This window comes from Natrix helvetica (genome assembly GCF_964273705.1).
Source record: "Natrix helvetica genome assembly, chromosome: 5".
NCBI classification, from domain to species: Eukaryota; Metazoa; Chordata; class Lepidosauria; order Squamata; family Natricidae; genus Natrix; species Natrix helvetica.
Window position 1 is genome coordinate 143,789,554 of NC_138551.1, and position 27,147 is coordinate 143,816,700.

Here is a 27,147-nt window from a genome sequence, read left to right on the forward strand (position 1 = left end):
TTTTTTCTTTTGCCCTGGGGGTGGGGGTGCCTAAGCATTGCCACTCCTGCTTCCTCCCGCCTTCCCCCTTTGCTGTGCCAAAAAAGCGTGCACTTTTTATTTTAATGTTCGCAAACAACACTCCCCACCCACCCATGAATTCTGTGTGATCCAGAAGCTGGCTTCAGTTTGATAAAAGAACACTTACAGATACAGATTAACAGAGTTGGAAGGGACCTTGTAGATCATCTAGTCCAACCCCCTGCCCAAGCAGGAGGCCCTACGCCATTTCTGACAGATGGCAGTCCAATCTCTTCTTGAAAGTCTCAAGGGATGAAGCTCCCACAACGTCCGAAGGCAACTTCTGTTCCATGGGTTGATTGTTCTCTCTATCAGAAAGTTCCTCCTTATTTCTAGGTTGAATCTCTCCTTGGTCAGTTTCCATCCAATATTATTCCTTGTCCGGCTTTCAGGTGCTTTGGAGAATAGCTTGACCCCCTCCTCCTCTCTGTGGTAGCCCCTCAAATATTGGAAGACTGCTATCCTGTCTCCCCTGGTCCTTCTCTTCACTAGACTAGCCAGGCCCAGTTCCTGCAACCGTTCATCGTATGTTTTAGCCTCCAGTCCCCTCATCATCTTGGGTGCTCTTTCCTGCAATTGTTGGCAAAAAGAGTGAAATGCCTTTTTTTAAAAAAAAATCTTGCTTACCAAAAGATTCCCCCCCTTTTTTAAAATCTTGCTTACCAAAAGATTCCCCCCTTTTAAAAAAAAAATCTTGTTTACCAAAAGATTTTCCCCCCCCTTTTAAAAAAAAATCTTGCTTACCAAAAGATTTTCCCCCATTTAAAAAAAAAATCTTGCATACCAAAAGATTCCCCCCTTTTTTTAAAAAAAATCTTGCTTACCAAAAGATTTTCCCCCATTTAAAAAAAAAATCTTGCATACCAAAAGATTCCCCCCCCCTTTTTTTAAAAAAATCTTGCTTACCAAAAGATTTCCCCCCCCCTTTTTTAAAAAAATCTTGCTTACCAAAAGATTTTTTCCCTTTTTTAAAAAAAAAAAGCCCGTTTGGCTGATTGCAAATAGCCAGCTTTTTGCAAAAAACGAAGGAAATCAAATTTTGCCCCAAATAAAAAGGGATAATATTTTTCTCCTATCGGAGTCATCCCGTCCTTCAGAGGGTGCTGTGCAAACGGGAGAGAGGGCCCTTTTCAGACCAACTCCAATCCGGATTTTCTCTCCTTTCCTGTCCATACATGTGTTTCTGTTTTGTACTGGCGGGCGCCTATTTCTATTTTAAGTCGATCTGGTGGGTGGGCTCTGCCCAAACTCTCTCTCTCTCCCTCCCTCCCCCTTCTTCAAACCCCCCCCCTTCACAGGAAGTAGTGCAAAACATTAAAAAAAATGCAAAAGCTTTGCTTTTAAACCCCCCCCCCCTCTCCCCAAAAATATAAATATGCATCTTTGGGTACTGACTTAATGCATTTGGATCCACGTTGCCATTGGCAGGAAGGTGAAAGTTTGGCGACGTTTTTTTCTCTCTCTCTCTTTTTTTTGCAAGATTGACGGAAGGAGGAGGAGGGGGGGTCAGAGACAGAGAAAGACTAAGGAGGGGGGTGAATTTAAAAAAAAAGGGGGAAGGAAGGCGGATCCACGTGGTTTAATCGGAGACAGACAGAGGTCCCATTGTTCAAAATCAATATATATAAAAAAAGGCAGACAGAGGAAACGGGGGGGTGGGTGGGTTTGAAGGGACGCTGCAAAGGGGGGGTGTCTCCTAATTCTTACATCCAGGAGTGTAATTTTGCAAAGAAGCCTCTCCTTTTTTTTCCTCCCCCTTTCCAGAGAGGGGTGGTTGAATAAAGCAGCCCACCACCCCTCCAGAAGACGCCTCTCCAGACCTTGCAAAGTTTGTTTGCATTTTTTTCTTCTCTCTCTCTCTCCATCTCCTCTTTTGGGGTTTTTTTTTCCTTTTGATTATTATTATTATTTTTGCAAAAGCAAGGGGGAAAAAAGAAGAAGGCAGGTGCAAGGCGGATTTTTTTTCCTCTTTTTTTTAAGGCCTTGGGGGGTGGGGGGAAAGGGAGGAAACAGACGGAGGAGGAGGAAGAGGAGGAGGATATATTTGAGACTCTCGGGGCAAAGGCCCAGCCCCCTCCCCCCCAAAAAACGAAAAAAAAAAGTCAAGAAGAAAAGAGGTGGGTTTGAAAAGAAAAAAAAGAAAGAATGAAAAAGAGGAAGGAAAGAGGGAGATAAGAAGGGCCAGGGGCGTCTGGTTTGGAAGAGAGAGGGGGGGACGGGGGTCGTGGATTGTTTTTGCATTGGCGGAAAAAGTCCCCACCGGGAGGGGTAAAAAAGGTGGGTGGTCGCGTTTTGTGCAAAATGACCTGCTTTTTTTTTAATTTTGCAAAAGGGGAAACGACGGTGGGAGGGAGAAACGGGGGGGGGGCTTCTAAAATGCCCCCCCAAAAAAGCGAGTTGGGGGAGAAATGTCTCCTGGGTGGGGTAGGATGTCTTGCATGGGGGGGGGGCTTCCCTTTGCAAAAAAAAAAGCGGGGATGGGGATTTTTGGCTGGGAAATCGTGCATTGTTTGGGGGCGAATCGGGGTTGCGTTCAGACCAAGACGCGTGTCCGGGCGATTCGGTTCCCCTCGTCTTTGTTCGGCGGCTGGCTTGGTGGTGGGATTGGGGAGGGGGAGGAAAGGAAGGAGGAGGGTCCTGCGTGCCCAAATCGGCCTTTTCCTCCCTTTTTTTAAAACTTTAAAAACAAAAATAAATTCGTTCTGCTACCTCCTTCCTTCCTTCCCCGGGCGAAAAGTTTGCAAATTCTGATTTTTAAGTTTTGCAAAAAAAAATTCCTGACTGCATGGAGGGAGGAGGGCGGTTAGGCAAAGGGGGCAGGTAATCTGGGGAGGGGGGTTTGGGGAGGTGGGAGAGAAAACTTAGGAGGAAAGGGCAGCAGAGAAGAGTTTGGAGGGGAGGGGGGTTCAGGACAGAGGAGAGAGAAAAGAGATTCCCCCCCTCCTGCCTTCAAATCCTCCCGACGTGAAAATGGGGAGGGGGTTTCCCTTGGAGTGGAGAGGAGTCTATTAGGGTCTGGAGGATGGGGAAGGGGGTCTTCCCCCCCATATCTGCACCCCATTTCCGAATGGGAAAACGGCCTGCGAAGTTGGGCAGCGAATAAATGAACTTTTAAGGGCCTTCTTTTAAAGTGGGGGGGTTCCCTGTTTTTCACCCCCACTCCACAAAAATACAGGGAAGGGGGGTGGGATAGAAATCTCCCTGGTTTGTGGGCCTGGGTTACAAAGGGAGATATGCTGGGGGGTGGGGTGGGGTGAAGATGAGAGGCCTCACCTGGTGGCCTCCTTTCCTCTGGTAAGGGAGGGGCTTTGTGGCCCTCCAACACCCTCCCCCCCTCAAGCCTAAACCTGGCTTAGAGGGAAAATAAACCTGGGGGGGGGAGAGAAAACATAGGGGGAAAGGGCAGCATAGAAGGATTTGGAGGGGAGGGGGTTTCAGGACAGATGCGTGTGAAAATGGGGAGGGGGTTTCCCTTTTGAGAGGGGCAAGGAGAGGAGGGGGTCTTTTGGGAGAGGATCTATTAGGGTCTGGAGGATGGGGAAGGGGGTCTTCCTCCCCCCCTCCATATCTGCATCCCATTTCCAAGTGGGAAAACGGCCTGCAAAGCTGGGCAGCGAATAATGAACTTTTAAGGGGCTTCTTTTAAAGTGGGGGGTTCTCAGTTTTTCACCCCCACCCCTAAAAATACAGGGATAGAAATCTCCCTGGTTTGTGGGCCTGGGTTACAAAGGGAGATACGCTGGGGGGGGGGGAGAGATGAGAGGCCTCACCTGGTGGCCTCCTTTCCTCTGGAGTGAGTGAGGGGCTTCGTGGCCCTTTAACACACACACACCCAGCCTAAACCTGGCTTAGAGGGAAAATAGACCGGGGGGGGGGGGGGGAGATCTCAGTTTGTATTATTAAGATTTCTTTCCCCTAAAAATGGGTTTTGGGGGTGGGGTAGACATGAAGGGATATTTTTGATGTAAAGATGCAAATTTTCCTAATTTAATTTATCCTTTTGGTCCATGTTCCTGCTGCCTTTTGTTTTTTAATCCATGGGGTTTCTCTCCAGGCCCCCAAACTTTATTTCCAACCCCTGGGAGCTCTTTATTGGGGGGTCCCTTAAAAGACTGATTTATTCCTGTTTATTCCATTTATTAATTATTAACTTTTAAATATTAATTATTTATTCCTATTTATTACTTTGTCTCTCCCAACAGCCTTCCGACCCCCCATTTTGGGGGGCTGGGTGGGGGGACGTGACCCATTCGAGGGGAGGGGGTTCAAGCCCACCCAGATCATGGCTGAATTGGGTAACGCCGTATCTTAGTTCAGCAGACAGCCAGGATTTGAACTATAGCTAGTTCGACTTTGGTTGGAAGTTGCTTCAGCCAAGCAAGCCAGGTTTTTAATCCTGGCTAGTTCCAATTTGGTTTCCTTGGAGCAGGGAGGAAAATGGGGTGGTGGGCCGGGGTCCCCCCTCCCCAGGACCCCCAATTAAGCATGTTGGGCTTGTGAGGCATGCTCAAACCCCCCCCAAACTTAATCTTGGTTTCCATTCATTCTCTCTGGGGCTGCATCTTGGCTTGTTGAGGGGCTGAAGGTGCCCATTTGGGGGGCTTTGGGCCTTCTCTGAGGAGGGACCCAACAAGACAAGCCTGCCTTTGCCCACCAACATTAGGGGTTTGGGGAGGGTCTTCCTGGGCCTCAGAGACTTTTTTTGTCAGAATAGAGTTGGAAGGGACCTTAGAGGTCTTCTAGTCCAACCCCTGCTCAACTTGTGCAAAACCAAGGAAGAGCGTGGGAACTTTTTTAAAAAAAAAATCTCCTTTTTGTCTCATCTTTCTTTTTTTTTTTCCCTTCTCATCTTCCCCTTTTTTTCTTTTTTCTTTTCTTATTTCTTCTTCCATCTTCCTGTGAGGGAAGAGTCATTGTTAAATATTTAAATATTGTTTTATGAGGGGGCTTTTTTTTTCCTGTCAGCTCTTGCGAACTTCCTCATTTTTAAGGGGAAATGAGCAATTTATGAGGGGGAAAAAGATCAAATATTGTTTTCTTCCCTTCAGTCTTTACAGCTTGGGTCACTTCTTTTATGGTTTTTTATTTATTTATTTTGGGATTGCTTGCCCGCCAGGTAGGGGGATGAAAAATCCCCTCATTTGTCAGCTATAAATTCATTTTTTAGCTGTGGGGAAAGGAGGAAAGATGGGGCACTTCTCGTTTCTACTTTAATTTTCAGCTGCCTTTTTGTGTGTGTGTAAAAGTACTTCCATGTTAGCATTCATGCAGGTCTTTTTCAAACTGAAGTCACTTCAAGATGTGAGGACTTCAACTCCCAGAGTTCCTCAGCCAACATGGCTGACTAGGGAATCTTGGGAGTTGAAGTCCGTACCTGTTAAAAGTGGCCAAGCTTGGGAAAAACACACGTTAATTAGGTTAATACTATCTCTCTTCTGTTCTGCCCCTTGGGAGCAAATCCGGCTGAATCTAATGGGTTTTTGTGATTTTAGGCACGCGCATCCAGGCATTTCCCACAAAATGCAAGATTGTGCCCTTAAGCAAACTTCTGTGTGGAATAATAAAATAACCTCTCTCACGCACACCCTTACATATCCTTCTAAAAGGCTGTGTAAATGCTAAAACCCGCAGCTTTGCAGCAGATCGGAGGTTGTGAGAAGACACAATTAATTGTCATTTATTTTGAGAAACTTTGGGTGAATTTCCAGGCTGTTTCTCTGCATTTCGGGGGGGGGGGGTGTCACACCTTTCTGCAACGCGGCTGTTTTTCTGGGTTCCTTCCTTATTCATCTTATTTCTCTCTCTCTCTGTTTGTAGAAGATAGGAGGTTACGAAGATGCCCCGGCGGAAGGCGGATGCAGCCAGTTCGGGGAACGGCACAGGGGCGGCGCGCAAACGGGCGAGCACCGGCCGGGGCGGCCCGCTGACCGCCAAGAAGAAGAAGAACCGGAGTGGTGGGGGCAGCAGCAGCGGCAGCAGCAACAATGGTGGCGGGGGTAGCAGCGGAGAGGAGCAGGACGGACTGGTGTTGCCCATACTCTCGGCCCCCGGAGGAAGCAAGAAGGCGCCCCGGCCCGGAGGGAGAGAACATCAGAACCCCTCCGGCTTGCAGTCATCCCAGGCCGCCGTGGTGGTCAACGAGCCCGAACACACCAAGGAGCGCATTGTAAGGGATGATCAGTCTTGCCTATCTGGGAAATGGGTCTAGCGCTGTGATGGCGAACCGATGGCAGGCTTGCATGCATGCCCTCCCCGCCAGCCAGTTGATTTTCGGGTCTCTGCCGTGCATGCATGGGGCGCATATGGGAGACACTTGCATGCGTGGGGTAGGTGTCATATGCGTGCGCGGGAGGTCCCAGGAGGCTTCAGCCGAACCGGTAATAGTGGGCGGTGGGAGACTCTGCCCGCCGGTCCGGACACTTGTGCGCAAGCGCAGAAGCGGCGTGCGTGGGAGTGTGGCCAAACTGGTGGTAAAAAAATGGGCAACCCACCCCTTGTTTGCGTTGTGAGTGTGGGCAAGTGCACCCAAGGACAAAAAGATTAGCCATCACTGCTCTAAAGTTGTGAGTCTTTAAAGATGCAGCGTCCCTTAATGGGAATGAACGCAGACTCCTTTTATGGGCTAGACTGATGGGGGATGGGGTCTTCCAGATGGGGAGGGTCGCCCACCACCTCCTTCCGGCCACGGTGATGCCCTTCTATGCTGAGTGCCCCATCCCCCCCTGCCCCCCCAAATTTTCTGCCCACAGGTTCTTTTTCAGAGAAAAAAAGAAAAGGCAAAATATTTTCATTCATTTGTTTAAAAGACCAAACTCAACAAAAGCAACCTCTTCTTCCCCATGGTTCTTTGCCACCCACAGAAAAAAATTAAAAGTTCTCCAGGGCAGAGTACAAACTGAAATTCAGGACTAGATTGCTAGCATTCGGTTGGCCAGTTTTAGCTATTATTATTATTTGGAAACATTTGCTTTTTTATGTAACGCAAGAATGCTGCAGGCATTTAATTTTTATCCATACTGCAAATGCATTCATTCTTAAGATTTGGGAACCTCTTGCCTCTTCTGGATCCCATCGCCTCTTGTTTTTTTCCCTGGTTTGAAAAGTTGTGCGAACACAGACATTTTGCACCTGTATCTTACCCACCCCACCCACCCCTTTCAATATCTGTGTTTCACTAACACGTTTTCCACGAATTTAAAAACTCATAAAATAGCTATCCGTGTTTCATCTCTTATTTCTATTTGGAAACCACTTCTGGACTTTGTGCTTGTGGTGGGGGAAAAAAATGAAACTGGTTTTGGGTTTTACTGACGAGCTAGAATTGTTGTAATAGAAACGGCTAGATTCATTATTACGAAAAAGTCAAAAGTTGAGGGTAGGTGTTCATGCCTTATTTTACTGCACCAAAGAAGTTGAAATCAATGCCTTTCTTTTTTCTTTTTCCCTTGCTTTCCCCCACTGTCCCCATTTTTCCTTTCTTAATTTCCCTAATATTTGCTTTTGTACCCTGTTTTCCCGAAAACAAGTCCTCCCTGGATAAAAAGCACAGTCAGGCTTTTGAGCACATACGCTAAAATAAGCCCTCCCCGAAAATAAACACGCGCTCAGCTGGTCCCCGCCATTTCCTGTGGCGGAGGGGGGGACATGCCCCATGCCTCCCACATGTACCTGCCATCCATGTGGAATGGCCTTGCGGAGGCTGCTCCTGCAAACCCTAGCCACTGCGCCCCTCTTAGTGGCGGCCGCAAAAAGAGCCACAGGTCCAGTGACACTAAGGCTGGTAAGAGTGTGCCATAAACAGAGACAGAATTTCCAGCCCTCTCTGGATCAGCTGATCTGCAGGCCGTGGGCCGCACCTCAAAAATAATAAGACCTCCCAGAAAATAAGGCCCAGCAGTTATTTGGGGGGGGGGTTCAAAAGAAAATAAGACCCTGTCTTATTTTCCGGGGAAACACAGTATTCTTTTTGTATGTTGCATTGTAAATTAATAAAACTAGAAAAAAATGTTGGGGGAAAGAAAGCTATCCGTGTTTCTTTCAATAAATGCAGAATTCTCTTTGTTTTTGTCGTAGGCTAAAATCTTTTCTGCTAGGGATGCTTAAAACCCTCGATTTTCTGTTAAGGATTTCGACCCGTGATTTAGCCGTCCGCTTTAATTCTTGGTTCTCGGGACTTGACACCGCTCACTTCTAAAATCAAAACTTTTGTTTCCCTTTTCAGAAGTTGGAGGGCTCGAAGTGTAAAGGACAGCTCTTGATATTTGGAGCCACCAACTGGGACTTGATTGGCCGGAAAGAAGTCCCAAAACAGCAAGGTAAGTAAAGCATATTTAACAGAGCAACAGAGTTGGAAGGGACCTTGTAGGTCATCTAGTCCAACCCCCCATCCAAACACCCTACACCATTTCTGACAAAGCAGTGGAACAGCTTGCCTCCAGAAGTTGTGAATGCTGCAAAAACTGGAAGTTTTAAAGAAGATGTCGGATAACCATTTGTCCGATGTGGTGTAGGGTTTCCTGCCTTGGCAGGGGGTTGGACTAGAAGACCTCCAAGGTCCCTTCAAACTCTGTTATTCTATTCTATTCTATTCAAAATGACAGTCCAATCTCTTGAAAGCTTCCAGTGTTGAAGCTCCCACAACTTCTGAAGACAACTTCTGTTCCATGGGTTGATTGCTCTCACTGTCAGAAAATTTATTTATCATTTTGGATTAAGTGATCTGAGGGTGCAATCTCCCCACGTGGAAACACAATTGAGGAAGGCCACTGCTCCAGCCAGCTGTGGCTGTGGCCGATTGCTCTTATTTCTAAGAGAACATCTGTGGCTGGATTCAGACAAGGGCGGCTGTTGTTGTTTTTTTAGGCTGGGTTTCTTTAATGGGTTCCATTAGACTTTTATTCCAGAAGAAATATAAAGCACCTCTTTTTGGTAAAAGCTACAGGTGAGAGTGATGATGCTTTTTCCCCCTGGAGCACTGCCTTCTTAAATAAACACAGGGCAAGAATGCGCAGGGACCCACCCAGAGTAAAAATAAAATAATTTTTTTTTTAAAAAAAAAATCATGTCGGCCAGCTGAAATGGTGGAGAGCTTGGGAAACCAAAAAAACAGCAGTTCCTAATTCAGAATAAACGGTTAAGTTTTCTGCACCGGTTGAGCCAAAGGAAATGTAGAATTGTGGGGTTTATAATATAGCAATAACACTTAGACTTATATTCGGCTTCACAGCCCCCCTCTAAGTGGTTTACAGAGTCAGCCTCTTGCCCCCAACAATTTGGGTCCTCATTTGACCCACCTCGGAAGGATGGAAAGCTGAGTCAACCTTGAGTCGGTCAGGATCGAACTGCTGGCAGTGGGCAGAGTTAGCCTGCAATACTGTATTCTAACCAGAAGGAAGGAAGGAAGGAAGGTAGCAATAAGAACGTAGACATATACCACTTCACAGTGCTTTTACATCCCTCTCTTAAGTGGCTTTTACAGAGTTAGCCTCTTGCCCCCCAACAATCTGGGTCCTCATTTTAGCCACCTCGGAAGGACGGAAGGCTGAGTCAACCTTGAGCCTGGTGACATTTGAACTGCCAAATTGTAGGCAGCCGGCAGCCAGCAGAAGTAGCCTGCAGTACTGCACTCTAACCACTGCGCCACCATGTCTCTTTCTTGGCTTAATGGCTTGATCTGAGGGAGGTGGAAGGTTTAGAAACAGGAAATTTAAATGCATTCAAAATTCTGCATTGATCGAAGTGTGCACTTTTTCTGCACTTGAGGTTAAGGTTAGGGTAACTTGACAAAGAGTCTCAGAGAGTCAGGAACCAATTAAGCGAAGTAATGATCTCCTGCAAACTCCACTCCCCTTTCGCTCCTCTTTTTATTTCCTCTGGGAGGGGCCATTCACCGTCCACCTGTGGCCTTACTCCCAAGTCGACCCCTGCTCCTTAGCTGTTCCCTCCGTCTGGCAACTCTGCGCATGCACACACTGGGAACAGGCTCCAGCTGTTCGTCTGCCTCCCTGATGTCTGACTCTGAAGGCAGCTGATAAGTGGCACACGGCTCTGGCCCCCTCTCGGCCTCCGACACAGAGCCCTCATCAGAGCCTTCCCCAGACTCCAGGATTGGCCCATGTTCCTCCCCAACCCTCCTCACTGTCCGAATCTGCTCCCAGCTCCACTGGCGAGCCACAACACCCACATCCTTTCTTATCTTGTCGCAGTCTCCAAGCCAGACTGAGTCCCTTTTGTTATGCTGTCTGGCTTTAAAGACATCTGCGCTCGGCCTGTAATCTTCAGCAAGAGAGCCCAGCAGAGGGGGAAAGAGTCTGACTGGTGCAGGGCGAAGAGGCACAATAGACGGCCATGTAAAATGCATGAGGCAACTTCAAGGCCTCCAGCATCTGATTCTTTCCTGCTGAGAACCCAGGAAAGTTCATTTCTGGAACTTATTGGGAAAAACACAAAGTCCGTAAATGGAAGTTTTAGTCCAAAGCAAAATATCCAAAGAGATTTTTTTTCTGCTTTACGAATTTTGCAGGTTCACTTTTTACCGCTTTGTTGCTCATTTTTCCAAGCCGCAAAAGAGAATCTTAATTGGTTGACACTTTGAGTCTTCTTAAAAGTAAATTCAAATATAAAGAAGAACGTAAACTCTGACTTAGGAACAGCTTTAGCAACAAAGGAGACCTTCCAGCAGCCCAGTCTATTTAAAAAAAAAAAATGCAGGCCACAAAGTGAGGTTCTTGCCCCTGCTTCCTTATGTTGTCATGTTGTTTTATTTTGCGTTTTTAAAAAATTCCCTTTGTTCTCCTTTTTTATATGTGTCTGGCAGCAATTCTCTGGGACCATGCAATCCATTCAGCCATGCAAGAAACAAATTGTGGTGAAAACGTTCCAGCTTTAAAAGTTGCATAAAGGCATCCCAGGTTATTTAAAAGGCTGAACAAAGGGAATTTTTTTTTAAAAAAATAATGTTCCTATTTCATTGTATTCATATATTGGGGTGGGAGTGTTCTGATCGAGGCTTCCCAAGAGCAACTCCTGGTCCCAACAAAAAAACAACAACACTTTTATTAATTGACTGTCAATTCTGCTCATTCACATCCAGCAAAGTCTTTCAAGGGAGGATTTACAGTCACGGATCTTATCTGGCTTGGAGAGCTGCCAAGGCCGATATCTGCAAAACTTGGCAAGGAGTCTCAGAGCCTCACGAATCAATTAAGTGAACTAATTGTATCTTGTAAGCTCCACTCCCCTTTCGCTCCTCTGGCCCCATCTCTGCCTCCGACACAGAGCCCTCATCAGAGCCTTCCCCAGACACCAGGACTGGCCCATGTTCCTCCCCAACCTCCTCACTGTCCGAATCTGACACCAGCTCTGCTGGCGGGCGACAACAGGGAGCTGGTACGATTTACCTTGCTTTTCTGATTGTTTCAAATCAGGCTACCTGTGTGGTTGTATGTTTTAATCATTTATATAGTTTTTTGGTTGTATACGCTGCCAGGAGTCCCATTAGAATTGGGTGGCTAGACCAGATTTGAATTAACAATAATAATCTTTGCAGCTGCTTATCGCAACCTTGGCCAGAACCTGTGGGGGCCACACAGGTACGGATGTCTCTCGGGAGTCCAAGTTCGGACGGTAATTTCGGGCCCGTGTGCCGCTCACAGCCTCTTCATCACAGTGGAAGGGAAGCTGTGGAGCTGGGGTGAGTTTCCATTGCTTCGTTTTTGCGCGTCTGAGCTGGAGTTGGGCTTATCAAGATCTCAATGGGAAAATGCACCGAGCATACTCTCAACGGTGTGTTTCCCTGTGTCTCTCCCCAGGACGCAACGACAAAGGACAGCTGGGCCATGGAGATACCAAGCGGGTCGACGCTCCCAAACCTATAGAGGTGCTCAGCAGTGACACAGTTGTGTTGGCCGCTTGTGGACGCAACCACACACTGGCCCTCACAGGTATTGGTGCCTTGGGTTGTGTCTCTGTGACTTTGCCAAGATACTTTAGAATAGTGTTTTTTTCAACCTTGGTCATTTCAAGAGGTGTCGACTTCAACTCCCCAGCAAGCTATGAATTCTGGGAGTTGAAGTCCAGACATTTGGAGATGTATATATATATATATTTGCGGGAAATCAGAATTTACTTCCAGTTGCCAGCAAAAATTCTTGCCCTATAGAGCAGGAATGGGTTTGCTTAACTGTTGCCAACAGAAGTCATAAAATCGGGCATAAAATGTTTTATAGGTGGCATTTGCCGCCTGCAAGATTGTTTGTTTGTTTTTATTGGATTTATATGCCGCCCTTCTCCCAAAGGACTCAGGGCGGCGTACAACATTAAAAAAACACACATCCCAAAAGTTAAAAAGAAATTAAATATATATCCAAAAAAACAAATCGAATTTATGGAACAATACATTTAAAAAACGAGTTTAAATTAACAGGCCAGGCTGGCTTGCTGGAAAAGCCAACTTTTTAGGGCGTGTCGGAAGGACCGGAGGTCGGGGATTATGCGAAGCTCCGGGGGCAGCTCATTCCAGAGGGAAGGCGCTCCCACAGAGAAGGCTCTCCCCCTGGGGGTCACCAGCCGACACTGTCTGGCCGACGGCACCCTGAGGAGGCCAACTCTGTGGGATCGTACTGGACGGTGGGAGGCTACTGGTGGCAGTAGGTGGTCTCGCAGGTATCCTGGGTCTAAGCCATGGAGCGCTTTAAAGGTCATAATACCTTGAATCGCACCCGGAAAACAACCGGCAACCAGTGCAGGCCGCCTAAAAGGGGTGTAACATGGGAGCACCTAGGTACCCCCATGACACCCTGCGCGGCCGCATTCTGGACCAGCTGAAGCCTCCGGGTGCTCTTCAAGGGCAGCCCCATGTAGAGAGCGTTGCAGTAGTCCAGGCGAGAAAGGACGAGGGCATGAGTGACTGTGCATAGAACATCCCGATCCAGGAAGGGGCGCAACTGACGTACCAGGCGAACCTGGTAAAAGGCCCCCCTGGTCATGGCCGTCAGGTGTTCTTCTAAACTAAGCCGCGTATCCAGGAGGACTCCCAGATTGCGAGCCTTCTCTGAGGGGGCTAAAATTTATCCCCCTATCACCAAAGATGGAACAAGGTGTACAAATCGAGATGACGGAAACCACAGCCACTCAGTCTTGGAGGGATTGAGCTTGAGCCTGTTCCTTCCCAAGATTGGCCAAAGTGTATAAGAATTCCTCTGCCAAATGCTGGAAATGTAACCAGATTTCAGGAACCTACTACCACATGTGGTGGACATGTAGGAAAGAAACGGAATTACTGGGAGAAAATTCATAATTGGTTGGAAATGATAACTGAACAACATTTTGAGTTCAAACCAGAAACATGCTTTTTAGGTATATTATCCAGAAGTTATGATAAAGCAACCATATATTTAGTGCTACATATATTGACGGCAGCAAGAATTATATATGCTAAATATTGGACAAGCGGGAACACCCCATCGGATGAGGATATAATTAGGAAAATTTGGGATTGTGTCAACATGGATACTTTACTTTACTTTACTTTATTTGCACTTATAGACCGCCCCCTCTCCCAGAAGGGACTCGGGGCGGTGTACAGTCAATACATAGAAAATACAGAACATAAATAATTAAATAGTTAAATAGTTATGGAGGAGGTTAAAAGAAAAACTGTACATCTAAGTAAAGTATCTAAAATATAGTTTTTAAAAAACCCTTAAAAGTACCCCATAAGTTAAATTTAAAAATAATTCCCCTAAAATACCAGTTAAAATGTATCTGCCGGAGGATAAAAGTTATGAATGTGCCAGGCCAGCTAATCGGAACAGGTGAGTCTTCAGTTTTTGTCGGAAGGAGCGGAAGTCGGTGGTGGTTCTAATGTCGGGGGGGAGGTCATTCCAGAGGGTTGGGCCCATCACAGAGAAGGCCCTACTCCTAGGTGTCGCCCGTTGGCATTGCCTGGTGGACGGCAGCAGGAGAAGCCCCTCCCTGTAGTTTTTAAGGATAGATTAACCTTAAAAATTAAAGATAAAGAAGACTCGAAATAGTATCGGACATGGAATAAATTTTATGAATGGATAGAGACGAGAGGCAGAAATGAGAGGGAAAATAGGTTTGCGAATGTCAATAATTGTTAGCATGCAAAATAAAGTTGTATAAAACCGACTACCGTAAGGGAAAAATTGTAAATAGGCTAATGTAAATAGAAATTTAGTTAAAGCTCTTTTTCTTTATTCTTTTTGGTGACATAACTATAATTACTGTTATTATATTATTGTTATAGTTACTAGCTTGGGTGTTAAGATTTACTATTAACTTTTCTTCAGCTTTGCTTTATTTGTAATTGTTATCCTGACATGGCACAGTCTTTTCAATTAATTTTTTTAAAAAAAAATATCATTAAATCGGGCAGGATTATGTGGTGACTTGCTTAGTGACTTTCAGCCACTGCCCCTTGCCAACTCCCAGCCACCTCAAGCCAAAGGAACAGACCAGGAAGGAACGTCCCGGAAGCTGGCCTCTCCAAACCGCTCCCGTAGTACATCCATGGTATAGCTTCCTGGGGCTGTCGAATAACACTACTCTCCCTCCTCGTCAGCTGTCTCTCCTACCACTACTTGGCACCATGAATTCCTGGGATAGATGGCTTTCAGGCGGGGGGCCCAGCCACGGCTGAACTGAGTGCCACCACTCTGCGGAGGAACTGGGCTCCCGACCGGCGTTCGCTGGGCTGCATATTAGATTGTGCAGAGATGAATAGGTTGACAATGAAAATAAAGGATAAAGAGGAATCGTAGTACTTCAAGACATGGGGAAGATTTTATGATTGGCTAGAGAAAGCGAGCTAGAAAAGAAAGTAGGGAGAAGATAAAAGTACCCAGACGACACACTATTAAATGGAAACGGGGGGGGGGGGGGGAAGAAGGGGAAAACAGAAAAGAAAATATTAAATATATAAGTATATATTCAAGAATGAGATATTAAAGGGGGGGGACATAACTAGGGTAGACTAGCGAAGGTAAGGGAATAAGAAATGATACTAAATTATATTTGGGCTGCTGGAAATAACATCCCAAGGAAACATAAACTTGGGTTTCGAAATATACGCCAACAACAATAGAAAAAGAAAGGGAGAGGAGGAGAGAATGAAAGGAAGACGGGGGGGGGAGAAGAAAGAGGTAAGGAGAGGAGGATGGAAGGGAGAGAGAGAGAGGAGAGAGGGTAGGAAGAGGACGAGTAGGAGTAAGAGAAAGGTAAGGGAAGAAGGAAAGGGAAGGAGAGGAGGAAGGAAGAAAGTAGAGGAGAGAGGGAGGGAGAAAAGAGAGAAATCAAGGTGGGGTTACAAAAGGAGGAAGGGATGGTTTTGGCCGCACCGCGGGCTGACCACTGTCCCCCCCTCCCCCCAAAAAATCTGGCACAAGCTCCTCCTTCAGCATCGCCTCTTCCTTGGCTCCCACGTCCGTCAGAGGCTCCAGCCTTCTTCAATCCGTAATGACGAAATTGTGGTTTTAAGTTGAGAATGAGCTATGTTAAGAGGCATTTGAGCTTTGTGTTGGGGCTGTTTTTGACCAAGTGAGATAAGAAGGGTCTTTTTAAAAATCTTTTCCTTCTAGAGAACGGATCTGTTTTTGCTTTCGGAGAGAACAAGATGGGGCAGCTTGGATTGGGGAACCAGACTGACGCCATTCCTAGTCCTACACAGGTACAAGAAGCAGTCTTCAAAATGCAACATTGCCTCCTGTTCCTAATTCAACGTTTTCTCCCGCTTTTCCCGTTTCTCACTGCCTGAACTACTACCTCCCTCAACTGGAAACATTAATGTTCCAGCTTCTCTTCCAAAAACTTTTAAGATCCCATTTGCCACAGAGATGTGTGTTTAAAAGCAAAATTTAGACAGGCTTGTACTAATAGCAGTCTTGAACTCGTGGCGCTCCTGTTCTGACCTAGGCTTCCCAAGAGCAGGACTCAAACTCCTGGTCCCGACAAAAAAACCCCTTGTTTTAATTTCCTGTGAATTCTGCTCATTCACATCCAGCAAAGTCTTTCAAGGGAGGATTTACAGTCACAGACCTTATCTGGCTTGGAGAGCTGCCAGGCTGATATCTGCAAAACTTGGCAAGGAGTCTCGGAGAGTCACGAAAAAATGAAGCAAACTAATGGTCTCCTACAAACTCCACTCCCCTTTTGCTCCTCTTTTATATCCTCTGGGAGGGACCATTCACTGCCCACCTGTGGCCTTACTTGCAAGTCGACCTGTGTTATTTTCCCAAGAACACGAAACAAACTCCTTGTCCCGACAAAAAACCCTTTTATTAATTTGCTGTGAATTCTGCTCATTCACAGCCGGCAAAGTCTTTCAAAGGAGGATTTACAGTCACAGACCTTCTCTGGCTTGGAGAGCTGCCAGGCTGATATCTTTGCAAGGAGTCTCGGAGAGTCAGGAACCAGTTAAGCGAAATAATTGCCTCCTGCAAACTCCACTCCACTCCCCTTTCACTCCTCTTTTATTTCCTCTGGGAGGGGGCATTCCCCATCCACCTGTGGCTTTACTCCCAAGTCGACCCCTTTTCTTTAGCTGTTCCCTTCGTCTGGCAACTCTGCGCATGCGCACACTGGGAACAGGCTCCAGCTGTTCTTCTGCCTCACTGATGTCTGACTCTGAAGGCAGCTGATAATTGTCGGACGGCCTTGACCCCATCTCTGCCTCCGACACAGAGCCCTCATCAGAGCCTTCCCCAAACTCCAGGACTGGCCCATGTTCCTCCCCAACCTCCTCACTGTCCGAATCTGCTGCCAGCTCCGCTGGCCACTGGCGGGCCACAACAGCTTGGGAAAAAAAGAGAAGAAATGTGTTTTTCAGTGCTTCCTTAAACCTTTGTTTGTGTATGTGTGTGTTTTCTTTTAGATCATATACAACGGCCAGCCGATTACCAAGGTGGCTTGCGGGGCAGAGTTTAGCATGATTATGGATTGCAAAGGGAATCTTTACTCGTTCGGTTGTCCTGAGTACGGACAGCTAGGTAGGATTCTCTACAGTCTTGGATGGCTTTGGGGAAACAGTACGGAGTTCTAATCTGCCGGACAATGAGACCGAGTCAGATAGAGATTAGAAGAAGATAGAACTATGATAAAACATGAAAGCACAGATGATATAGATGTAGAAGAGGAGAGACTGGAAATAGAAAATAGAAAAGGTCTGAGAGGAGTAATAAGGGTGTACCTCATAAACAGATTATTGCGTGTGAGGTCAGAGTATGCAGTGTAAGGTATCAACTGCAACAATACCAGGAAATGTTGGTAATACACAAGGTATGTACAATTACTGAAAGATGCACCATATTTTTCGGAGTATAACGCACCAAGGTTTTGAAGAGGCAAATTAAAAAAAAAAAGTTTTTGCACTCTGCAAACTTCCCCAAAATGGCCTGTTTTGGGGGAAAATGGGCCCGTTTTTTGTTTTAAAAAGGGCATGAATAGCCTTTAGGAGGCTTGTACAGTGCTTCTGTGGGGGGACCAAAAACGAGCCAAAAATGGCCCGTTTTTTTGTCAAACTAAAAAAAGGGCCATGCATAGCTTTTAGGTGGCTTGTAGAGTGCTCCTGTGGGCTGGAGGGGACAAAATTGAGCAAAAAACGGCTCGTTTTTTGCTTATTTCTGCCCTCCCCAGCCCCCAGGAGCACTCTACAAGCCGCCTAAAAGCTATTCAGGGCCATTTTGGTGAAGGGGGTGGGGTTTCAGGAGGCAAAAAATGCTGTATCCAGTGTATAAGACACACCCAGATTTTCAGCCTCTTGAGTGAAAAAGGTGCGTTTTATACTCCGAAAAACACAGTAAATGTTAATGTAATTACATGTACACATTAAATGCTGTAATGTGAGAGAAGCTGTAAAGGAGAAACTGATCAGATTACAGCATTCTTCCAGCAATTGTAATATAGCTGATATGTTAAGAAAACCTGCATCTGTAGAAAAGTACAAAGATTATGTCGAAGCATTTGGATTATCAGCTGCATAGCTTTAAATGGGAGGAGTGTCAGGTAATGAGGATTTAATAGCTGCCAGCTGATGTAAGGTTGTAAGCTGAAAGCTGATGCAATGAGGATGATTCAGCAAAATATGATAGCGCCTCTTTAAGACTGATACAAGTCTTAAAGAGGCGATACACCACACAAGTCATTTCTCTTAAGAGGTGTCTATATATAGGTGGCCATTAGAGGGCGTTTTTCTCTCGTCGTGTATCTCATTTCTCTCCTTGTGTTCGTAGCTGAGTGGTAAGGAATTTATCTACCATATGATTTGTCTGTGTATATGTATATATAAACCACTATTAATTGTCTAAAGGCTTTGTGTGCTGTGTTTTGCTCCTGCGGTTTATCTCATAATAATAGTCACACTGCCAAACCTCTGACAGAAAGTTTGAAGGACGCCCCTTAGATTCGAACTTTCTGCCCCCCAACAGGGCACAACTCTGACGGGAAATTCATCGCCCGAGCCCAGAGGATAGAATACGACTGCGAGCTGGTTCCCCGTCGCGTAGCCATCTTTCTTGAGAAGACCAAAGACGGCCAGATCCTACCGGTCCCGAACATCGTTGTGAGGGATGTGGCGTGCGGTGCAAATCACACGGTAAGAGATTTTGTTCGGTCTGTGGTTTTGTGTTCAGCGACAAACTTTGACTGCAGAAAAACAGGGGAGCCACAGGAGAGATTGAAAGTGGGTCGGCATGCTGACTTTCTAAACGATTTCTTGCTGTTAAGTGTCACAGCAGGTTGGAGTGGATGAGGAAGAAGACTTTAAAATGTTTTTCTGATGTTTTCAATGCCAAAGGAGGGAAAACACCTCGTTTAAATGTTGCCGGTTCATAGGATCTGACTGGAATTGCATTCCTGCCTTAAAACGGACCCTTCAAAATGAAGAATAGAAGCTAGAAGGAACTGTTTTGAGGCCAAAACTTTTTTTTTTACCAAAAAACCCCCATCCATCAGTCCATCAGAACCTAGTTGAAGAACATTTCATCTCTTCCTCCTCCTCTTCTTCTTCTTGTGGTTCTCCTCCTCCTCTTCTCCTCCTTCTTCCTCCTTTTTCTTCTTCTACTTCTCCTTCCACTTTTTTTCTTTTTTTTCTTCCCCTTTCTTCTTCCTCCTTTTTCTTCTTCCCCCTTTTTTCTTCTTCCTCCTTTTTCTCCTCCTCCTTTCTACTTCCTCCTTTTTCTTCTCCTCCTCCTCCTTATTCTCCTAATTGTCCTTCTGATTCTTCTTCTAATTGTTCTCCTCCTAATTATTCTCCTTCTCCTTTTCTTCTTCCTCTCCTCCTCCACCATCTCTTTCTCCTCCTTTCCTTCTCCTCCTCTATCACCTCGCCTCCTTCTCTTCCATCTAGAATTTAATTCACAACCTCCTGCCATTCTCCAGCTCATCCTGGACTCGCAGAAGCGTGTCTTCTCCTGGGGATTTGGCGGTTACGGCCGATTAGGACACGCGGAGCAGCGGGACGAGATGGTGCCACGGTTAGTGAAGCTTTTCGACTTCCCCGGCCGCGGGGCTGCACAGATCTACGCAGGCTACACCTGCTCTTTTGCAGTCAGTGAAACGGGTAAGCTCGGTCTTGGAATCGGTCAACGAAGGAACTCTTCGAATTTTTTTAAAAAGCATTCTTTTTGCAAGCTCCTGCTGTCAGTGTATATATCACAAGGAAGTATACTTCTCTCTCTCTCTCTCTCTCTCTCTCTCTCTCTCCCCCCCCCCCCCTCTCTCTCTCTCGTGAGAACTGCTGCCTGTTTTAATATTGCGGTTTCCAGTTAATGCAATTCAGTTCTCTTTCCGGCTAATGGAGAAAATTAGAATGTCAACTTCTCCCGTGCGCTGCTTGGAGAGTCCAAGCATGGGTTAAATTAGTCTGGTTTGCCCAAGGACTGAGTTCAAATTTCTTTAACCACGCCTCCTGTTCCTCCTTAAGGCCAGTTTTTTAACTCAGTCTGGCCCGTTAAGGACACAGTTAAGTGAGTTCCAGCTGTTTTGGATAATTTGGCTTGGACTCTCCAAATTGTGCACAGATTTTTTGTTTTTATTCCTTGGGTATTTTTAAATATTTTTTTCCTGCTGAAGTGGTGGAGCAAGCTGGGTGGGTGGGTGGGGGTGTTTGTCTTCTTTTGCCACTCAGGTCGGAGGCAAGACTGTCACTTGGTCGGGCTATTGGTCGGTTAGAAGGGACCTAGCGACCGCAGGAGAACTGAGGACACTTCCTTTTAAGCGCCAACAATTTTTTTTGTAGTTCAGTGGATACCACGCCGAGCGCGATTGACGGCCACCATTTTCTGACCACCCCCACAGCGCGCGGTGCCCATTTTAAGCCTCCGCTTTCGCACGTTATTTTTTATATAAAAGTTTTTTTATTTTTTAAACAAACAAAAACAAGCATACATATAACATAAAAATATCATCAATTACATATGTGTTTAGCATGTCACAAACATTTGTGCATCACCGCTTTCAATTGTGTATAAAATCAGCAATTATCAACCCAATATACATGAGTGCATTGTTATCATTGTAAATCATATATTCAGTTTACTCTTATAATTCCTTCATTTTAGGCATGTATTCTAAGAATTAAATTCATATGTATGCCAACTACCTGTCACATCATTATAAATCTATTTAATAATAACAAATCTTTCTAGTGTCACCTGTCTTATTCTGGTATTTCTTGCAGTACATATAAAAAAGGCTCACCAACATTTTATATTTGTGTATCATTACTTTCAATGGTATGTGAAATCCTAAAATATCTATCAAGTGTATATAAATACATCTTTTATCATTGTGTCTCATATATTCATGCTTTCACACGCTTTTCTCTGGATTCAAGCCGTGCTTCAAATTTGCACGCCGTTTGTCTGTTAACAGGCTCACAGAGAGCAGTTGTCCTTGTGAACAATGCACAAAAGCAAAGCATTTTTTTTCCTCCTTGGTACCTGCTGCAGGAGGCCTGTTTTTCTGGGGAGCAACAAACACTTCCCGAGAGTCAACAATGTACCCCAAAACTGTGCAGGATCTGTGTGGCTGGAAAATCCGCAGTTTGTCCTGTGGGTAAGGAAGCGGTTTTATTCTTCTCTTCTGCTTCCCTTTGTTTTCCTCTTTTAATCCTGGAAGAAGAGCTCGTGTTCTGCGGGAGAATTCCTGTGATCCAGCTGTTAGCTCTGCTGGCTGGAGTTTTCTAGGTGCTTTTGTTTGCAACCTCTGTAGGACGTCTTCTGTAGGTGGCTCAGTGTCTAAGACGGTGAGCTTGTCGATCAGAAAGGTCGGCGGTTCGAATCCCTAGCGCCGCGTAACAGAGTGAGCTCCCGTGACTTGCCCCAGCTTCTGCCAACCTAGCAGTTCGAAAGCACGTACAAAAATGCAAGTAGAAAAATAGGAACCACCGTTGGTGGGAAGGGAACAGCGTTCCGTGCGCCTTCGGGCGTTGAGTCATGCCGGCCACATGACCACGGAGACATCTTCGGATAGCGCTGGCTCTTCGGCTTTGGAACAGAGATGAGCGCCGCCCCTTAAAGTCGGGAATGACTTATCACGCATGTGTGAGGGGAACCCTTGACGTTTACCTTTTTAGACCGCCTTCTCTCCATTTTTTTGCACCTGCAGTTCTTTTATAGTAACTTTCTGCCTCATTTTCAGGAAGAGCAGCATCATAGTGGCAGCAGATGAGAGCACCATCAGCTGGGGGCCTTCTCCTACCTTTGGAGAGCTGGTAAGAAGGTGGTTGTGGCTGATCTTATTTCATAAATGTATTTGCCGACCCTCTCACAGCAACCCCTCTGATGCCACAGCTTAGATCAGTGGTTCTCAACCTGTGGGTCGGGACTCCTTTGGGGGGTCCCCTAAGTCCATCGGAAAACACGTATTTTCGATGGTCTTAGGAACCGAGACACCAATTTTATGGTTGGGGGGTCACCACAACATGAGGAACTGTATTAAAGGGTCGTGGCATTGGGAAGGTTGAGAACCACTGGCTTAGATGGTTGCTTGGCAATTTTGCTGGAGATGGGCCTGACTTAGAACTCAGCAAAGGGGTTTTTCTCTATGAAGTTACCAGTTTCCCCACTTAGAAAGTGTGGAGACCAGATTGGAAAATGTGGAGACTGTCAGGGGAAATTTCACCCTGAGCTAACGAGGTCTAGAATCGACGGCTTTCCAAACAGCATATCTTCAGAAAAAGCGAAAATAAAAACCCGAGAACATGTTCTAATGAAAACAAAACTTTTAATATGAAAATAAGAAAATAAACAAATCTATCTAATTGTTACATTTTGACAAGAGCAATTATCGTCCACCTTCTTGGCAGACGAACAGAAGATCAAAAGGAAAGAAGTCTCTGGAATGTGTGTGAGCAGGCGCAGTACATCACTTGCTGATAAGGGCTATGACCTGCGCAGTAATTATTCTCAGTTCAGCTAGCAAACAATTAACGCAGTGACAGAGACCATATGGGAAATTCCAAGGAGCATAGATTCTTTAACGCAGGGGGTCTTTTGTTATCTTGTGTGTGTGTGTGTGTTCGTTCTGGTCTTGCTGTATTCGGGTCTTTTCCCGTGTAAGATTGAGATAGCTGGGATTCTAGGGTGGAGCTAAGAGGCAAAAAGGAAGCGTATGCTCCCTCCCAGATTTGGGCATACCAGGTGCTTTGACATAACACTTAATCATTTCCTTGGCTCAGATGATAAGGGAGGAGAGCTTGTGGCTTAGAGGTTAAGGTAATACGTAAAAACAGCCTAATACGTAAAAACAGCCCAGGTACGAATCCCAGTAAGGTTATGGCTAGCTGATGACAGCTAAATAGCTTGAAATAGATCTATACTAGTCTCCCTTCATTTATTTATCAGTAAAAATGCAACACACACACACACACACACACACACATAGAAGAGAGATGGAGCCTGCTAGATCCCTTCTGATAGAGCTCCTTCCCTTGTTTTTTTCAGGGTTACGGAGATCACAAGCCGAAGTCATCAACTGCTGCTCAGGAGGTGAAAACGCTGGATGGGATTTACACAGAACAGGTAAAATGGCGAGCTTATACATAGGGTGATTGTGGGTGGATGGAAGGGAGGGAAAAGACAGGAAGGAAGGAAGGAGGGGAGGAAGGAAAAAGGGAAAGGAAAGGAATGAATGGGGGGAGGGAGGGGGAGGTGAATAGTTGATAGATACAGACAGGGAGGATGTATGTGTATGTATGTATGTATGTATGCATGTATGTATGATAGAGAAAGATGGATAGGAGTATGTGGGAGGGGGAAAGGGGGAAAAGAGGAGGTTTTGTTGGGAAGAGGAGGAAACGGAGTTTGAAAGGAGGAAGGAGGGTTTTCTGAGGAGGAAAGAGCTGGAAGGGAAGGATAGGAAGGGATGCCTGGGGAAAAGGAGGCCTGAGAGGGTAGGGAAAGAGGCTTAAGGGGGAAAGGGAGAAAGGGACCTGGAGAAAGGGAGAGGGAGTGAAGGCAATAGGGGAGGATAGGAGGGGCTTCTGTGGGCCAAGCCTGAGGGAGAGAAGGGGAAAGGATAACAGAAGGTTTTGTGAGGCAAGCATGAGGGAAAGCAGGGGGATAGGAGAGGCTTCTGTGGGCCAAGCCTGAGGAGGAAAACGGGACGGGGGTGGAAGTTCTGTGGGACGAGCCTGAGGGAGAGAAGGGGGATGATAGAAGAGACTTTTGTGGGGAAAGCATGAGGGAAAGCAGGGGGATAGGAGGGCCTTCTGTGGGCCAAGCCTGAGGGAGAGAAAGGGGGGGGGGGTGTTCTGTGGGCCAAGCCTGAGGGAGAGAAGGGGAAAGGATAACAGAAGTTTTTGTGGGCCAAGCCTGAGGAGGAAAAGGGGAGGGGGTGGGAGTTCTGTGGGGCGAACCTGAGGTAGAGAAGGGGGATGATATAAGAGACTTTGGGGCAAGCATGAGGGAGAGAAGAGGGGAATAGGATAGCCCCCCCTTCTGTGGGGCAAACCTGAGGGAGAGAAGGGGAAAGGATAACAGAAGCTTCTGTGGAGCAAGCCTGAGGGAGAGAAGGGGGATAGTATAGGGAGGCTATATGAGAGGGGGGGAGACGGGGAAGGGAGGGAGGGAGAATAGGTAGATAGACATGGAGAGACAGAAAGATAGGTAGAGATAGATGATATATAGATGAGAGCGAGAAAGAGAGAGGAATAGGGTAGGTAAATAGAGAGAGATAAAACCTTATATGTTAACATTGCATAGAGGAGATCAAACAATTCTTAGAACCTGTGTGTTGGTTTATTTTATAAGCATTCTTCAATCTCCTCCTCACAAGTTGAGCGTATTCAAACTAAAGATCAGGGATATTGACTTGCACTCAGCCATGCGTGTACTACGGACACTTTCATAGGACGTGCAAAATACTCGGCCTCTGCATTCGGGGAGCTGCCTCCTAACGCAGGCAGCGCCTTCGTTGAATGTGCAAACAGAGATGATGGCGCGAAGCTGTTGTGCGGATCATTTCGGGCAGCATCGCTCACCCTGCGAAGGGAAGTGTGGTTTGGCGATCCACGCAAGCAATCCCATCTCTTTTACAGGTCGCCATGGGCTACTCGCACTCCTTGGCGATTGCCCGCGACGAGAGCGAAGCCGAAAAGGAGAAAATCAAGAAATTGCCAGAATACAACCCACGCACCCTCTGACACGGGCAGAGGACTCTTCCCTCAACCAGGCGAGCTGCCAAATGCACCGCGTCAGCGGTTGGCGAAGAGAAGACCGCGGGCCCTTCCGTGCGTTTTGTTAGACTTCTGAGATATCGGTTTTTATACGCCATTTGAAGTTTTAACTACCTGTTGCTAGGACTCTTCCGTGCCCTGCTCCTTCCACCCCATCTTTTTCTCCCAAGGTGGCTTGTTTGTATTTTGTTATTTCTTTTGTATTTTTATTTTTTTGTGGTGGTGGTGGTGGAGGATAAATTGAAGTCCATTCATCCCTTTTTCAGTCACTATAGTCCGATGGAAACTTCAGGAGCATTTTTGTCCCATTTGTTCTTCCCCTCTTAAGCCTGTTTGGGACCAGTAACACAGCATTGAAAGTTTGTTTTTTTTCTACTGCAAAGAGTGGCCTATGCTTTGTGTTTTGTCCCCGAAGAAGGTGCTATTATTATTTTTTAATTCCTGTGCCTTTTTTGTAATTTCCTTTTTGTAAGTTCAAGAGGTCCCATTGATTTAACGTTGAGCGATTTTGTGCCATTGTGTTTCCGGGTTGCCACAGATGCTGATTGGCATTGAGTTATTTTGTGATGTCCAGCGTTGCTTTCTTGCAACCTAGTGTGGTTGGGCATCTGTGGGAAGAGGAGACTTGTAGTACATTTTCCTTGAAAGTGGCAATTGTTCTGAGATTAGGTGGCTGACCACAGGAGAAGTTTAGAACAAATGAAGGGAACTTTTTGCCTTGAAACATATCTGGAGTGAACTAACACTCTCTCTTTCTCTCTCTCTCCCTGTCCCTTTCTCTCTCTTCTTCTCCATGCCCCTTTCTCTCTCTTCCTCCTCCTTTCTCTCGCTCTCCCTCCTCCTTTCTCTCTCCCTTCCTCTCTCTCTGTCTCTCCCTTTCTCTCTCCCTCCCTCTCTCTATATTTCCTTCTCCTAAATTCTGGTACTTAAGCTCGGAAAAATAACTCCTTCTCTTGTTTCTCTTTTCCTCTTTATTGGTTGGCATCCACTTTGCTAGAAAGTGAAAATTTCGAGCCCCTCTTTTGAAAGAGCTATTTCTTTAGATCATTGACTGGCAGAGCTGAGAGGTGGGTTCACAGACTGATGTTTCAGGCCTCCTAAAATAATATTTTGAGTCTGGGGAACGCCATTCCTGCAGACCCCTTCTCTTGAACCCCTAAAGAGGTAACCCCCTTTTGATCCCTGATTGAGAAGACTGCAAAAGTTTCCCAGAAAAGCAGGAGATGCGTTTCCAAGCCTGATGGGAATTTAATGCACAGCTGTCTTTATTTTCCACCATTTCGTTTTTTTCTTTGTGGGATGGGAATTTTGTGCCTTGAAAGCTACACATTGCTCTTTTTTCCATTTGGTTTATTATGAGGGACAGGATGCTTTCCCGTTTCACCATCATTGGCATCTCTCGATTGGGTTTTAGCCACCTTTTAACCTGCTAACTTTGAGTTAGATTAATGAGCAATCAATCGGGGGAAAAATTTACGGAAACCCACCACTGATGGATGGTACTTGGAGAAAGTTGGAAAGCAGCACCTGCTGACTTGATGCTAAATTTTCAAGTGAGCAAAATCAGGATTGCCAATTTATGTTATCGAACGCTTTCTGAGCATCCAAGATTAATGCTAATTGTGGATGTGGACTCTTTGCACAGGTCTGTTTCAAAATATTTTCTCCTCCTTTTCCTGTTTTGGTACATTCAGCCTCTGATACCCCCTTTACTGTTTTATTCCTTTTTCCCGATGTTCCTCTTCTTCATTGATTAAGTCATTCTAACCCTCTTATGAGGGACAGACAGACACTTCCGCCATCATTGTAAGGTAGCGGGGGATAATTTATTTGCCATGGGAGAGAAAGAAGAGAAAGAGGTACTTCCATTTTCACCAAAGAAACAGCTGTTTTTTGTGCTAATTAAAAAGTTTTGATTTTGACCTGGTTGGCCTAAAAGGTTTGCGTTTCAAACTGCTGAATTTTTTTTTTCTTCACCAAGGTGAAGGGCTCAGCGGGATGAGAACCAATTAAAGTTAAATGAGATGGGAAAAAGTTTTCAGCCTTGTCTTGTCACTCTCTTTTGTTTTTCCCTCCACTTTTTTTTTTAATATATATTTCTCAAATGTTTAAATAAATGATGGGTTTGTTTAGACTTTGCAGTCTTCTCCTTCTTTCTGTGCTGACCTAACAACAGAGATGATCCTGCATTCATATCAGGACTTGTTGCCTAGCCGAATATCTTTAGAACAAATCACGTGAAGTGTTAATACCACTTTATAAGGCCTTGGTAAGGCCACACTTGGAATACTGCATTCAGTTCTGGTCGCCACAATGTAAAAAAGATGTGGAGACTCTAGAAAGAGTGCAGAGAAGAGCAACAAAGATGATTAGGGGACTGGAGGCTAAAACAT

General features: G+C 45.8%; 1 protein-coding gene across 6 annotated transcripts; it reads left to right on the forward strand.

Annotated features, from left to right (window-relative positions):
• Nucleotides 1-1,462: 1,462 nt before the first annotated feature.
• Nucleotides 1,463-26,888, forward strand: RCC2 (regulator of chromosome condensation 2). Of its 6 annotated transcripts, XM_081954654.1 has the most exons (14): nucleotides 1,463-1,491; nucleotides 1,837-1,888; nucleotides 5,878-6,226; nucleotides 8,282-8,375; nucleotides 11,609-11,752; nucleotides 11,871-12,002; nucleotides 15,660-15,748; nucleotides 16,952-17,066; nucleotides 18,504-18,670; nucleotides 19,456-19,636; nucleotides 21,027-21,132; nucleotides 21,718-21,790; nucleotides 23,022-23,099; nucleotides 24,617-26,888. In XM_081954654.1, the coding sequence occupies exons 3-14, from the start codon at nucleotides 5,897-5,899 to the stop codon at nucleotides 24,719-24,721; spliced, it is 1,614 nt and encodes a 537-aa protein (XP_081810780.1). In that variant the 5' UTR covers nucleotides 1,463-1,491; nucleotides 1,837-1,888; nucleotides 5,878-5,896; the 3' UTR covers nucleotides 24,722-26,888. The 6 variants fall into 6 exon arrangements, with proteins under 6 accessions (XP_081810780.1, XP_081810782.1, XP_081810781.1 ...); XM_081954656.1 differs by lacking the exon at nucleotides 1,837-1,888 and having other exon boundaries at nucleotides 1,463-1,492; XM_081954655.1 differs by lacking the exon at nucleotides 1,463-1,491 and having other exon boundaries at nucleotides 1,709-1,888.
• Nucleotides 26,889-27,147: the final 259 nt, after the last annotated feature.

What these genes read in the sequence shown, in the direction of transcription:
- RCC2 (XM_081954656.1), top strand. Translation starts at nt 5,897, where the DNA reads ATGCCCCGGCGGAAGGCGGATGCAGCCAGTTCGGGGAACGGCACAGGG. An exon ending in AGAAGTCCCAAAACAGCAAG is followed by an intron (nt 8,376 to 11,608) that starts GTAAGTAAAGCA and finishes TAATCTTTGCAG; the next exon opens with CTGCTTATCGCAACCTTGGC. An exon ending in CCACACACTGGCCCTCACAG is followed by an intron (nt 12,003 to 15,659) that starts GTATTGGTGCCT and finishes TTTTCCTTCTAG; the next exon opens with AGAACGGATCTGTTTTTGCT.